Source organism: Melopsittacus undulatus, chromosome 12 (assembly GCF_012275295.1).
Source record: "Melopsittacus undulatus isolate bMelUnd1 chromosome 12, bMelUnd1.mat.Z, whole genome shotgun sequence".
In the NCBI taxonomy this organism is placed as follows: Eukaryota; Metazoa; Chordata; class Aves; order Psittaciformes; family Psittaculidae; genus Melopsittacus; species Melopsittacus undulatus.
The window spans coordinates 16,880,682-16,895,873 of NC_047538.1; the positions used below are offsets into that span (position 1 = coordinate 16,880,682).

At 48.2% G+C, this 15,192-nt stretch overlaps 1 protein-coding gene across 3 annotated transcripts in view; it reads right to left on the minus strand.

Annotated features, from left to right (window-relative positions):
• Positions 1-417: 417 nt before the first annotated feature.
• The window catches only part of ULK1 (unc-51 like autophagy activating kinase 1), an 81,202-nt gene continuing 66,427 nt past the window's right edge, over positions 418-15,192 (minus strand). For 2 of the 3 annotated variants that reach the window (XM_005147728.4, XM_031047927.2), the window contains exons 21-29: positions 14,913-15,097; positions 14,165-14,280; positions 13,426-13,569; positions 10,742-10,929; positions 7,897-8,075; positions 7,666-7,784; positions 5,602-5,759; positions 5,293-5,428; positions 418-3,442 (exon numbers count right to left, since the gene is read on the minus strand). In XM_005147728.4, coding sequence (XP_005147785.2) covers positions 3,387-3,442; positions 5,293-5,428; positions 5,602-5,759; positions 7,666-7,784; positions 7,897-8,075; positions 10,742-10,929; positions 13,426-13,569; positions 14,165-14,280; positions 14,913-15,097 — 1,281 coding nt within the window. In that variant the 3' untranslated portion in view covers positions 418-3,386. The remainder of the gene's footprint in view (positions 3,443-5,292; positions 5,429-5,601; positions 5,760-7,665; positions 7,785-7,896; positions 8,076-10,741; positions 10,930-13,425; positions 13,570-14,164; positions 14,281-14,912; positions 15,098-15,192) is intronic. The other variant, XM_031047928.2, reaches the window with a different exon arrangement.

Here is a 15,192-nt window from a genome sequence, read left to right on the forward strand (position 1 = left end):
CACCATGAACCTACACTGTCCCTACAGACACCGCTGCCCCAGTGTGCTTCATGCTGGAGTACCAACTAATACATTGCTCCAACTTGTAAATACTGAAACAGGGATGATATTTAAGCATCTGCCTGGATGGGATCTGCTGTCAACTCATGACAGAGTTTCTAACCATAACAAGAGAGTATGTCCAGGTAAGAAGGATGAACAGTGACTACAGCACCCATCTAGAAACTGGCTTAATGGTTTCCAGGTTCAAAGGCTTCATGTGTGGCTTTAGGCAAGGGAACTTTTCTGATCTTCATCCTCTGTGGAAAGGGGATAACAGCACTTTTCCACCTGAAATGCAAAGCTGGTAGCACCACACGAAACCCCTCACTCAGACACTGCCCTGAGTGGGATCATGAAGCACTGACAACAGAGCGCTAACAATTTCAAATCAGTTTTATTTTCTTAAATTGGTGTTGTACAATTTAAAGCCAAAAAAAAAAAAGTCACACAAAACACAAATAAAAAACGTTGACAAAGTCTCAAGCATTGCTGATAAAGAACATCACCACCATCCGCTCTCACAGACCTGAAGGGACGTGTTTATTAGACTGAGGTTTCTTGAAATCTATTGAAGACGCCAGACACAAACGCTGCAACAGGAAGGAAGCCATGACACCAGCGGGTGGACTACACTAGCAACGTCACAGGTAGGGGCTGCTTTTGGGCTGGTTTCTTGCTTTTTTCTCCTTTTTTTTTGGTTTTTTTTTTTTTTTTTGCATACCTTGTCTACAAAGCAATAAATATTCACCAAAAAAGTTGGTTTCACGCTCCATGCAATTAGATAAAAAAGAAAGTCACCAAAGTGATGGCAAAATAAATCACCTGTCTCATTTTTTTAGTTCCCCCCCTCCCCCCCAGTTTTTGGGGTGGGTTTGTGTGTTTTCTTGTGTGTTTTTGTTGTTTTTTATTTCAAGCACAGTGGCTAAGTTTCAAGTATTGAGAGAAAACCTATATATACACGTCTGTGTCTGCGTGTGTATCTATACACATACACGCACACACACACCTCCTCGTATGTATATACACAAACACATACATATGTATCGGCTGTAGGTCTGTAAACCACACTTTTTTGGAGCAATATATACTTGTGTACATTGAATGTGGACGATTTGGATACATTCAAGTAATGAAGCAGGGCTGGAAGCTTAGTGCTGAGCTCGCCATGCGCAGGGACCATCCTACCTGCGTGTCCTGGGCTGGAGGCTCTCGGTGCGTGCTGGGAGGGCTCGGGGTGTCTATTGCGGAGTCAGTCCTGGCTTAGTGCTCCCGTGCCACCTCCCGCAGCGTAGCCCTTTGCAGCGCTGGCAACAGCCTTTGGGCAGCAGTCTGGGGCTCCTCGGGGCTCCCATCCACAGGCTGGGCCTCGGCTGGCTGGGGTTGTATCCTTCTTTGTCCCAGGCACGAGCACGATGGCCACAGAAGCAGCAGGCTGTGAGTGCAGGATGTAACAGCGGCCCAACACTGAAGCATTTGTGAAAGCTACACTTAAACATCCCTGTTTGGGGCAACTGGGAGTATCTTTGAATTCATTTATTGGCGTTTCAAAGCCCATGTTGCCAAAGATGATGCCAGCTCCAAAGTCAATCGAGTTGCTCCTGAAACCCTTTGTAAAGTATCACACTGAACGTGCCCAATATTGAGAGGAAAAAAAGCGACGAGGACTTAACCACCATGTGCAAAATACGTTGAGATCCCAAAAGAACAAAGCCTGAGGTTTTGAGTTGCTTTCAAAGATCCTTTTCTGCCCAGCGCTAATAGAATACTGCCACGACTGATAAATTAAGACACACACATGCACACGCAGACGGAAAGGCAGCCAGCTCTCCTCTCACACATGCTCACAGCATCCAAAGCCTCAACCAGAGCCACTCGCACCCACAATCTCATTTGGCTACAGAGTCTCCTTAGAAGAAATGCTGAACATAAAACTGAACACTACGAGATTTCTTTATAAAAAACACAAAGCAGCAAATAAAACTTAAAAAAAAGGGTTTCCAATTGTGTGTGGGATCTGAACGCCTGTTCTTGAGCTCTTTAAAAAGCTTTATACTGACTGTCCTTAAAAGAACATTTAAATAACAAAACAAACCTTGGTACTGCAAGTCAGCTTTGCCTGCTGTGGAGGAGGAACAGCACGGACTCTGCAGTGCTTTCTGCCTCACACTCACAAGATACAGTACAGTTAAATACATACAGTTACACACAAACCAGACCTATATCAATATATATTCACCCAAAGGAATACATATTAATATACGCACACACGTAGTGCAATAAAACAACCAGGAAGCAAGGAAAAGGAATAAAAAGAACAGCATTCCTAACAGTCGTGATGTTCCTGGGTTGTTGTGTGATGCAAAGTCAACTCCTCAAAGTTCCCATAGTGAGTAAAGTGCTCCTTTGATTCACAAAGCTAGTGTTTTCAGTTTGGGGTGGGGTGAGGGCTCCAGGAAAGGGGTTATCGAGCTGAAAGCAGGACAGCGCTAGTGCTTCCTCCTGGTAGATACCTACTGAGCAGCCACGAGTCCTTCATGTTGAAACCGCTGAGCTTGGGGAGCAAGCGAGGAACAGATTCATTTTGGCTTCTTACCAACACAGGAGCATTAATACTTTGTCATCCTCCTGCTCTCTCTGCAGTCTCTCTCCCTGCATGGTTTGCCCACAAGGGAGACACAACCTGCCCCAGCGCAGCGCATCCTCTGCCTCGCTCAGCAAGTCTGTCGAGGTGGGAGCTACTTCAGCAGCACTCAGGCAATAGGGAGCTGCCTCCCTCCTCTCTGCCATTCAGTAAGCACTCCAAGGCATAAACACGTGTGAGAAGGGACAGTGGAGGGAAAGGAGAGGAACCTCAGGGTGCCAGGAAGCTTGAAGATGCCTGGCTCTCAGCTGGGTAGGGGGAAGTACACAAACTGGCCTTGATTTCTGAATGACGCCCTCCAGCGTTAACTGAAGCCAGCAGTTTCAGCACATCCATCGCCTGCAATGGACACAGCACTGGAATACCCTGTTCTTAAGCAAGAGGGATAGGCAGTCTTATCCTTCAAAGTGCTGGGAAGAAGCAGATTTCTATCCTTCAACCCCTCTGGCAACGAGGGAAACCTTTCCACGTCGGCTATACCTTCGCCCAGGCCTTTGGGCAGGGGAGTATTTGTGCTTGCTGCAGTCACACATCCCCACAAAGGGATCCGAGTCCGTGGAACAACTTCCCAAAGTGTCGTCATACGAAACACTGAGCAGTTCATCCTCCAGGGCTCCTGCTGCCAGAACTGCTTCCCACCGCAGCAGCAGGACACTGGAGACAAAGCCATCGGCTGGGGCGTGAGGAACAGCAACCGTGGACATCAGGCACAGAACCCCGACAGCAGCGCTGACAGCCTGCGCTCGATGCACAGCTTACCTGGGACACAAAACAACACCGCAAGAAATCAGCCTCTCATCTCCCTGGCAATATAATGACAACCAAAACATGCTGGAAACTGGGAGGAAAAGGCAGAACTCCATCAAATCAAAGCAGCCCTTTGAGAATCATTACCAGGCACGGCTTTAGGCTAGGTGAGGGCCTGACCACAGCCACCACGCTGGGAAGGGACAGGTCAAAGGGGTGAATAATCAGAGATGCAGCAATGAAAGCCTGTTCTGACAGAGGTATCAAGATATTATAAAGAACCACCAGCTGCTGGGAACAATTTAATCACTTCTATTTATTGGAGTGGCTTTTGCCAGCAGGCAGGATGATTCAAGGTCTGCAATGCCATTTGTCATGACTTACAACTGGGAGACTGACACAGCCCAGGTCTGTCAGTGCCAGATCTTCATTGTCTGAGCCCAAGACTCTCTCAAAAGCTCAGTGTTTGGTGGAATCAATTCCTCTCACAGGAAGACTTGCTGTTATTTTTAGGTTCATTGTTTTACTTTTCAGAATGAAGTTATCATATACCTGAGATCTAAAATCAAATGTATGCCCACTACAGCCTACCAGAGAACAGCTCAATTGGGAAGCTGGAACAGAGGGTAAAACAGGGAATACCAGGATATCACTTGGGAAAACAATTCTATTAGATACATTAGCTGTATCTCTGGACAAAAGATGTGATTTAGGTTCGGTAAGAAACAGTACAACAGACACTACTTAGTACTCCCTATTCACTGAGCCCTCAGGTACCGCACATGACCTGCCAATCTCCCTTTGCTCTCCTTCAGTGAGCCTCAGGTCAGCTCTGAGAGCTGGTGATAATTAACTGACTGATTGCTTGTGAGACAGAAACCTCTCCTCTCATTACCCATCCGTGAGCTCTGCCTGCACGGATGGCTGGAGCAGCCTGGCAGCACTCTGGATGCTGGCCCATAGAAGGCAGTGGGAAGCCAGCAATGGGGAGAGGCAATGGTTTCCCAGCTGCAGCCGTTCCCTTCAGCCATACCGATGCCGTTGGGATGGCTGCAGATGGGCTGGTTTGGCTGTGGCCAAGTCAAGCTGCTCCAACAGACAATAACTATTACCCATCCCCTCCCACAGAGAGGGACAACAGCAATGATTAACCCCAGCCGTAAGGGCAGGGAAAGTGCTCTCTGAGCAAGTGAGGTCAGTGCTTTCCACTCCACACAGTGCAGAGCCTGCAGCAGCACAGTAACACCCTTCCTGACGAAGGGAGAGCACGAGGGAGGTGACAGCCCAGAGCAGCAGACAGAGGGGTCCATCTGTCCCTGGGAGAGGAAGCCAAACAACAGCAAGTAGGGAAGAGTTCAGCTTTCACTGCTACAGCAAGCACTTGATGAGGGAAGTATTTGTCTGCTGCCTTCTCAGCTAGGCCAGGGGCTGGGAACCAGGCTGGGGAGCAGCCCTGTTTTAGGAGGAGCCCTTGCTGTGATCAGCCGTCACTGCCCCACAGCCGCTGCAGTTTCATGTTCAAATGCTCTGTGCAGTCAGAGGGATGGTTCCTGCTGGAAACCAAACCCAGGTCCTTGCTGTTGCCAAACCACTTCCTTCAGCGAGTTTCTTCACACATCAAAAGCTTCAGCAAAGCCCTGGCAATTGCTCTGCATGGGAAACTCAAAGTATGGCTCAGATCTGGGATCTGCATTTCTAACAGTTTTCCCACTGGGAAAGCAGGAGGCCAGGCTGAAGCAGCTGTAACAAGCCAAGAGATCTCTGCTCTGTCCTCCAAGATGCAGCTAAAGAAATTTCTCATCCATGCAGCTAAACCCCCACATTTTGTAGTGGGATTAAAAGAGAAGTCACTGAACACTCACATTTATTGATGTTTTCTATGTCGCCCTGTTCAGTGATGATGTTCAGGAGCCCCTCCATGAGCAGCAGAGCCTTGTGGTACCTCTGTGCACAGTCCTCTCTGTGATGGAACATCTCATCCAGGGCTGCAGACTGTACCTGAAACAACACCCCGATTCCAAGAGGTTACCCCCAGACCAGACCCAATGGCCCCTCCACTGCCTGAGCACCTCCTTCACCCAGAGGCTGCACACAGCATCATGAGCAGGAACCATTACTGCCCAACACTTGCTCTGTGCTAACCCTGTTTCCAGGCACTGTGTGGTTATTACCATTTGCACAGCATAGCTGAAGATGAGCTTCTCTGCAGTGATGCTGTTGATCCGATCCATGAGCTTCTGTTTGTCCAAGAAGAACCTCTGGAGTCTCATGTTGAGGCAGTGGCAGGATGAGACACTGGATTTGTAAAGCTCATTCAGCTTCTTCACAACTAGAGTAAAGGAAGGAAATGCTTTAGGCAATACTCCTAAATCCTCCCTGTGCCTCCTAATCTCCATGTACAGGACCTCAAATAAGTAATTTCAAGACAACAGAGTTATGTTCAAAACAGAAGACTGGTAGGGAAGTACCTGCTGTACCAACAGGCTCTGTCTCCTTTCCTCTGTCACCTTCCCCAGTTATAAGCCTGCATGTGGCAACACTTACACATATGCCCAGTTCACCTGAGGCCAGGTCTGTTTCCTTCAGCTGCCACAAGGCAGAGCAGTTTGCACCGTGCAAGATGTCTCATGCACTACCAGAAGCAACAGATGTGCCAGATACAAAGCTTCTGCTACCTGATGGGTGCTGACGTGCCGTGAAGAAGTACGTGACCAGTGTGTGGTAGCTGCTGGAGCTGCATGTGGATGAGCAGCACTGACTAAGCAAGGGAATCTCTCTTGGGACTCTGCTGTCGCAGGAAGAAAGGACACTGATGCCTGTGAAAGGCCACCTCCTTTCCTGAACACAGCAGCTCGTATGGGAAGGTTACAGGATAAAGAATCAGGAATCAAGGGTGATTCTGATTAAATACCAATCTAGCTCAGCAAGTGATGCCCCAGGTTTGAGTTTCCTTAGCTGCATGGCACGGCCTACACAAAGTTATGGATACAAACTCCCACCAGCATCTGATGAGTATTAACTGCTACTTGCACACTGAAAAACCCCACATTGAGTCATTCACTCCTGGGGGAGGCAAATCAACACACACCATGAACCTGCCTCTCAGCTATGATGCAGAGGTGCAGCCTCACATGAGCCAGGCCCTGCATCCCAATCTAGCCTTGCCAGGCAGAGGTAAGACAGCAGAGAGGCAGAGAAGAGACTGCTGTGGGTACAGACCCTGCCTGGCACACACCACCCAGGGACATTCCAGGGCAGTGTCCTGGTCATGCTTCCCTGATTTTTCCACATACATGGGACACAAGTATCTTGAAAACCCTCTTGTCCTCACTGTGCCCCAAAAAACCTAAAGGAAACAGATTTTGTGGTGAGAGAAACAAGACAGGACAGCCTTGCCCAATTTCCCCACACAGAAGGACAAAATACACTACAAATCTAGATGCTGCAATCTGCCCTGAAAGGAGTGATTTGGGTCATGCCAACATTCCTGTTAGCCTGAACTCATGGAAGATGTGCAGCTAAACCTGTGTATCTTGCTCCACAGTGCCTGCTACAAGGTCTGTGTGCTCACTGCTTTAACTGCTATTATTTTACACCCCATCCCAAGGCAACACAAGTACTTTCAAAGACTGAGCTCTTGGGGAAGGTGGCTGGTGGGTCAAGTACTCCAATTGCTTCAGAAGGTTCCCTCAGTAATATTACAGTGATAGTTTTAAAGCTGTTTTTTCTAATCACTGAATCACAGCCAGCTTGCATCACAAGCCAGCCAGTCAGATGCAAACATTAAGGCCATAACACTAACAAAGAAGTGACGCTGGCATTACCAGTACTGTACTTCCTGTGTTTCTGTTTCACTTGAAAAATCATCACTGCCAGGACAGGTCTCCATTTGCCAGCTAAGCACTTCCTAGGACATGCACTGTGTAATTAAGTTGGGCTTACTCAAGTACAAATAAGCACCTGCGATAGAGATGAACAAGGAATCAGAAAAGGTACATCCCCTCTCACTAATTAGTGCTGAAGATTCTCACCAGGGCATGAGCAAGACCTCTGGGACATGAAGTCAATGTGAAGAGAGGAATAATCTCTCAGAGTTAATAAAACCAGACCTGACTGTACAAGGGGACAATAAGAAACAATCCCTGGACATATGAGTGGGGGTTCACACTCACCCCGTTGCCATACTTTTAATACTTCCATTCCAGAGGAATCCTCTGTGCTCAGCAGCCCCTTACCTTGCTTGACAGTGGAGGAGAGGCACAGCTTGCCAGCTTTGATCTGCTCTATGGCCATCTGCAGCCCTGAGGACAGAAGCTCTGCTACTTTCAGGTACAGCACCAGCTGCTCTGCATAGCTGTAAAGAAAGCACAATAGGTGAAGGGACAGTAGTGAGTGACCTGAAGGACTTCTGCTATGGGATGAAGTGACAGAGACTTGGAATCTGGGCATCTCTCCCTGGTCCTTACCTCCACTCCCGGCTGAGGAGGCTGATCTGGTCGGCCACCACGCTCTCCTGGAGCTGGTACTCGGCTGTCACGGAGCTGCTCATCTCACTGGAGCTGCCTTTAAGGGCAGCAATTTCCATCACGTAGTGGACAAAGGCCAGGGTGAAGCGGAGGCTGCGCAGGATGTCAGTGTGCTCTTGCTGTTGAAGGGATGCCAACGGGGGGTTACAGAGGGAACACTGGTACGCCAGGGAGAGCTGCTCACCTAGAGCTGTGCCAGCAGCTCATCCCAGCTAACAGAAACAGCACCTGCACCCCAAACCCCCCTAACACCTCTGCTTTGGGCAAGGACAGCCAAACTCAGCCGCTGCATGGCACCAGTTCCTCCTCCACAGTAACAGCAGCAAGCCACAGCCCCAGGCCAGAAACTTCCAGGCAGCTCCCTGAAGAAGCTGGTGAGATGTGCTCCAGAATTACATGTCCCCTTCCCAAGCAGAATCCCAGCTCTGTGGGACTCTTTCAGAAGTCAGCCAGGAAGGGGGAGACCTCATCTGCACTATGGGCCCAGCTCCGGCCCCCACCACAGTAATGCTGGTACAAACTGAATGTGAGTGTGGATTTCATGAGAGTGACAATCTCCTGTGCTGCAGAAAACTGCACACAAAGCGTGTCCCCCCTACAGCCCTCACTAAGCTCTTGGTCTTTATATTCTCCCAGTTCAGTGCAGTGAGTCCTGGGTGAGGTCCTCTGAAGAAACAGCAAGGACAACCTTTTATCTGCAGCTCCTGTCCAGCTAGTGAGGGCAGAGAGCCTCTCACACTAAGTGCTATGTTCATTTCAAAGGAGTTTTTCTTCTGCTATTACAGATCAAAGGGAATTACCCCATTGCTGGGAAGCTGCACTGCTGAAGTCACTGCAAGCATTTTTGGGAAGTGTTTGTGGAAAAACTGTGCTTGTGGGTCTACAAAAAGAACTGCTGCCTGGATCAGATGAAACACCACTCTTTGTACTCTCTAACCTGCTTGATCTTTACATACTCAGTGGCTCAGTTCGCTCAAAGGGGGCTGGGTAAGGATGTTTCCTGCACGAATTTATCAAAACCTTCCTAGTCCTCAAGTTCTGCAATCTTTTGGTTTGCATTCACTGGCTCAGGCACTTGGCTGCTAAGGCAGCTTTGACTATCTGAATCATGAATCTCTCCTCCCACTCTCGTGCTACCTGGACACTCCAGTATGGTAAGGAAGTGTTATCTCCATCTTCCTCTGTTTTCTTTAAAAGCAAAGAAGGAACCTGGAGATTAAGTAATCACCGAGTCATACAACAAGTTTGTGGCAGAGCAGGAAACTGCTGAGATCTTGCAGGTCTCAGCCTGGTATCTCTAACCAATGCACAGTCCTTCTTCTCTGTTTATATACAGTCAGCTTCTGTTACTTATCCCAGCATTTGTGGCCTCACTTGGCATCACAGGAGTCTTTCCTTCTGTAGCCATCTGTATTGTGTTTATAAAACACTGCAAAAGAAACTAAACCGTCTAATTTGCCTTGTCTGCACCTAAAGAAACTTACAGAAGATGGAAGAACCACCCATCTGAATACAACAGCTTTGCCCAAGATAAACAAGGATAGTGCTCAGGCAGTGAGATTTCAATGCCCTGGAAGCATCAGCAGAAATGAGAAAGCCTGCCAGGTTTGCATTGTGGTCAACTCCACAGGGCACAAAGGGGTCTTGAAATACACTGTAAAGGTTTTGTGACATGCAGATGGATCCCTGTGCTCAGCAATAACGATGACTGAACCCAAATGACTCATTGCAGACAGAACTTGAGTGCTGTTAACAATATCAAGTTCATACTTCCTTATGACACTTCAGTCCAGTGTCCACAGTGGTGGCAGCCAGCAGGGGCCCATACTTCTGGGACCTCACACAGGTAGGATGCTCACTTAAACTCACTACTATTGTGATCACACCAATGCTGAAAATCCTAGCCCTTTGGCTCCGCAGGTAATTGAGCAAACGATGCAATTCAATGCATAATTAACAACAACAACAAAAACTAAATAAAACCTGAAGTATAAGAGCAAACCCACATCCTTATAACAATGTATGTGTTTCTCTGAGGCTATCTAGGGGGTTTTAGCAACACCAGCAAAATGCAGATACAAAGAGCCTTCCCCAGTCGCAGACAGCCCAAGGAGGCATCACAAGTAGAGCTAAAAATGTGCCTGAATCTTCCTCCCACCTCTGCTGCAAATGGGCAGCCTGACCTACATTTCAAATATATCTCAGCTACAAAAGCATTTGCTCTGCTTCAGCCCGCACAGAAGGGAAGCGTGGCAGCCTTTCAGCTCCACAATCTGGTTCAGCTGTTCTAGTGCAGAACACGGTGTCCCCCCAACCCCATCAGTAACACAAGTGTCAGGTTTACTCTAGTTCAGACTCTTTCAGTTGAGGCTGTATCACTGCCTGACTCCCCAAGTGCATGCGGGAGGCAGCACACGATATACACTGAGCTACTCACGCTCTAAGTCTGCTATGTCACGCCTTTTATAAGGGAGAAAGCCCAAATTAGCCAGGTTTTCTTCAGAAGCTGTTCATACAGGACGCACCAGATGTTTCCAACCTGCCAGTTCAGCTTTGGAAATGGTGACTTTTAACGCTGGTCATGGATTAAACAGTTTGGCAGCAGACTCAAAAGTCACTATGCCATGCATGCCCTGGCTTTTCTGAGCACTTCACTGGCCTTGCTGTCTTTGAAACCACTCAGCTCCACCTTGAGAAGCAAACCCTTGGCTGTAAACATGGAGTCATCTGACCTCTGGATGTGCTTTAATTTTACTCCCCCATCCTTTGCCCAGGATGTACCCACCTCCATGAGTGTCTCTTCGGGCAACTCTGGTGCCTCAAATGTAACAGCCCCTTCCAGGTTGGCGGTGATGGGATCAGCAAAAGCGTACCGGAGACTTGAGGGGCCTTCTGCAGCATCCCCACCAGCTCCCACTGCCAAGTGCCTGCCGGTGAATGAGCCTCCAGAACTGAGGGAGCTGGAAGATCCCACTGGGAAGAAAAACAGACAAAGGGATTACTGAAAGCATTAACAGTAGGTCAGCAGAGGGGACAGTCCTGTAGGATCCTGGATCCTATAGGAGCCAGCAACAGGTACTTTGGAGGAGGTCACAACAACTCTTGATGCAGAGTAACCACTCCCCAACCTAAACTCCTTAGTGACTCGGGTAGACCAGCTTAGGAGCTCAAGCAGATTTAACACACCTTCCACAATGGGTGTTGGTTATGGGGACAATTCTTTCTTTTGTCACCCAAACCCTTTCTGAATCCTGCAGTGATTTCCTGAGCTGATTTTTATGATACACTACCACAGCCAAGTTCCCAGCCAAGGATCAGCATGGTTTGAACCCCAGCTCCCCATCACTGAACAAGCACCTCTGATAAGTGACGGTTTTATTATGGTTTTAAAACATCAGCCCCTTAGATATAAACCAGGAGAACTTTCCATTACATGCCCTGCATTTCTGCTTCCCCCTCTTTACAAATAGGAGGCTGGGCAGAGAAGAAGTGACTTCAGCTGAGTCAGGACCCTAACCTCAGGATTCAGGACAACCAGTATGTATGGTGTCCATCAGACAATCCCCTCATCATCATCATCTTTTCTCCTTCTTGACCACTGAGTCCACCCTAGGAGCACATGCATATAAAAGACGGACACTTCAAAAGGAGTTTGTCTCAGGGTATTCATAATACATTCACCACTCCAGAGGGTTTTATATCCAGTGACACAGAGAGTCATGTTCTGTCTCACAGGGGGATGCCAATATCAGCTACAATACTCTGCTAATTCTACCAGGACAATATTCTCCACTGTCACCAACCCTTTGGAGGGAGATGTTTCTCTTCTACCCATGAATTTAATTTGCTGCCCTACCCTGCCTTCAGAAGGTTCAGCAATATAATAATGCACAACTGATCTGCGGAGAGGCTCAGTCTCCTCTCCTCCCTGTTGGCAGCTGTGCTTCAAAGCTAAGTGGATCATCAAAGACTGGCAGAGCATTGCCAGATCTTTCAGAGAGAGGGAAGGACCAACAGCATCACATTCTGGATACCCTGTAATTCCGAGAGGCTGTTTGCAGAAGTTGCTCTGATGACTCATGAAAAGGCTCTGCCTTTGTATCCATCAAGAGATCTTACTCATGGCTTGTCCAAGCACTCGGGGTGCAGAGTTTCAGCTTGCAAAGCTCTTCTTTTCACCATTAACTTTGTCCATTAACTATAACTTAAGAAGTTACTGCACAGACCTAATAAATGAAGTATCAAGCAGCATTGCTTTGACTGCCTTGATCTAATGCTGTGTATGTATTGTAGGTTCACTATTCAACAGCCACCTCTTTCAGGCATCCAATCTGAGATCTTGACTGTTTGGCAGACCCTTAAGCACCTAAGTATCAACCTGCTAAAAACTGGTGCTTGGATCTGCTTCCAAATTGCTATTAACCCCACAAAAGCAATACAGGAAGTCTGAATTCTTCATTCATAACACTGCAGAAGCTGCAGCCAGGATAGTGCCTCCATTGTGCTACAGGCCCATCAGACGCTTTGGAAGAGTGTCTGCCCTACAGAGCTTACCCTCTAAATAGACGAGACAAAGAAAGGATTATGGTCCCAACTTTCCAGACAATCAAGGATGTGAGTGGCTTTAGTTACGATGGAAATGCAAGCTATACCCAGGAGCTGAGCCCATGTGTATCCCCATCCCAGTCAAGCAGCTTATTGTGGTTACATCCAAACCTTCCCTGCAGTAATTAACAACAGAGTCAACAACATTCAGATGAGGAACAGCCAAGACGAGAACCCAAAGAAGCCAAAAATGCAAATAAAAGTGTCCAAATATTTTCTTACACTGAACACAGACTCCAGCTGCCAGACACACTATCCCAAAAAGGCCAATTGCCACAGCCTCAGCTGCTGGCTGATGAGGCCAGAGAACCTGGTGTCTTAAAAGAAGTATCTGTCAAGCAGGAGTGCATTTCCCAGTCTCCTACTCAGGCAGCTCAGAGCATAAGTTAAAACCACTGGTAACTGTACATACAGAGCCATACTGGCCCTTTCCTAACAGTACTTGTGCACAGAAACTGCTCGGCACAGATAGTCACACTTTTTATTCATAGCTCATCCAAAATGATGAGAACACAACACAAACTTTACATCTATTGACCTATCAGCAACACTGGATCTATGAACAGCTGCAGCATCGTTCCTGAAGCAGAGAGCAATGAAGTAATACAAGAGTTTGTCTGTCTCTTCCAGTACTGGAAAACCACTATCTGGCATTAGCCCTTTTGCCAGTGCAAACAGTCACACCAGTAACTGTGGATGGCAAGAGCCAGCACAAGAACCTCAAAGGCATTTAGACCAGCTGAGCTCCACGGACTGCTCTGCGCAGCCCTCTGCCACCACCACTGTTCAGCACCAAGGAATTCAACACATTGCTCTGCCCCCGGCATTCCCACTGGAACAGGCAGGTAGGTATCAGCCCTTTACCTGAAAACATCCTGGTCCTCGTGGTCTGTGGGGGGGTTGTTCCACTGGGAGGGGATCCAACAGTAAAAATCACTGGGGATGGGCTGGCAGAGCCCCCAGCCCGGGCACCAGAGTGCAGGGTCCCTCCGTAAGCACCTGAGGGAGCTGGGGAGACAGTTGAAAGGTGCAGACTGGCATTACAGGAAAGTTACTCAGAGCATGGTGTGCCTCACCCAGCGGTTCTGTGCTCCTGCAGACTCTCTTGGGACACAGTGGTTACCAGCAGAGGCCAGCACTCCCTTTGGAGGCATCATCCGCCACAAACACAACAGGACAGGCTGGCATGGACTACAGGACACGAGCCTGGCAGCATCACGGCATTGCTGCAGCTGTTCTTCACTCCTCACTTCCCAACCTGCAAGCCCAGGAAGACCCACCCTTGCAGAGCCACCATTCATACTCGAGCTGCCTGGCTGAAAGTTCCCACTTCCACATGTTATCGCATTCAGAAGGGGCCAAACAGGAAGCCCTGCCTACAAAAATCACACCACTAGCCAACAATTACACAGCACACGTAGCCCACAGACCTTCGAGCGCTCCGAAGTAGAAAGCAAACATCATTACACTCCTCACACACTGCAGCCACTTCCTTTGCCAAAAGCCATCAGAAAAGGAGCCTCCCATTTGTAGGAAGCATGTAGGCAAACTGTTCACCCCAACCCAGGATATCCAGCCAGATCTGCTTGGCCTCCCCACCTACCTGCAATTTCCATTGGCTTCTCATTGTTCAGGCTGTCATTGCTGCCAGCTTCTGAGATCTGTGCCCCAAAGGCTGCCTTCAGAAGCAGGTCAGTGAGCCTGCCTGTGCTCAGAGATCTAAAAAGAAGACATACAACGTGATGCAGAAAGTCAAGAGGTGCAATGTTTCGGCTGCCTTCCTCTCCAGTTTGTGCCATTCCTGGCCCACAATGACTTAACACTACACAGTGAATAATCTGGAGCTGAAATAACCACTCTTCCTCTTTCAACAGAGCACCTGAAGCACCTCCTGCTACTTGTAGAAAGCAAGCAACTACTGTGACTAAGTGCAGTAATGCAAGTACTGACTACAGCATTATTACAACACAAGTTTCCTTTGATGGAAGATACAGAAATTAGCATCAGGGGACTCCTCCAGGTTACTGGAGAAAGCTGCAGTAACACTAACACCTGAGTGACTTCGTGTCCTGCAATACTGGTGACATTCTGCACATGGCTTTCAAACACATCTCTGGTCTGAAGCCCTGTGCTCACTGTTTGACGGACAAGAAACACCCATAACACCCTCTCACCCATGGCAGAGCAAGACACACACCTGCATAATTGCAGGGAGTCTGGTCTAGTAACAAAATCCTGCACCCCACTTGATGAAACCCTGCAAACTTAGTGTTAGATGGGGTTTGAAATCCTCCCCATCTGTCTTGTATCAGGGAAAGAAGCAATGCTGAATAAAGCAGACTATAGCTCACCTGCCCTTGATCTCTTCCACAGGCCTCAATCCCAAACCAGTCTGCTGGCAGTGGAAATGACCCATCTCCTTCAGATCTGGCAAGGTTTTATTCCGTGTCGGAGTCACCATGACCCCCTGGTGGGCCAAGAGGGTGAGGAGATTCTGGGAACTGGGGGTTTTGGGAAACTCAAACGGGGACACGGCCTGAGAAGAACAGGAAAAACAGTGACCCATCTTTAAAACAACGGAGGAAGGTTCCCCTCATCCCTGTTATTCATCAGAATTAAACCACAGGCTTA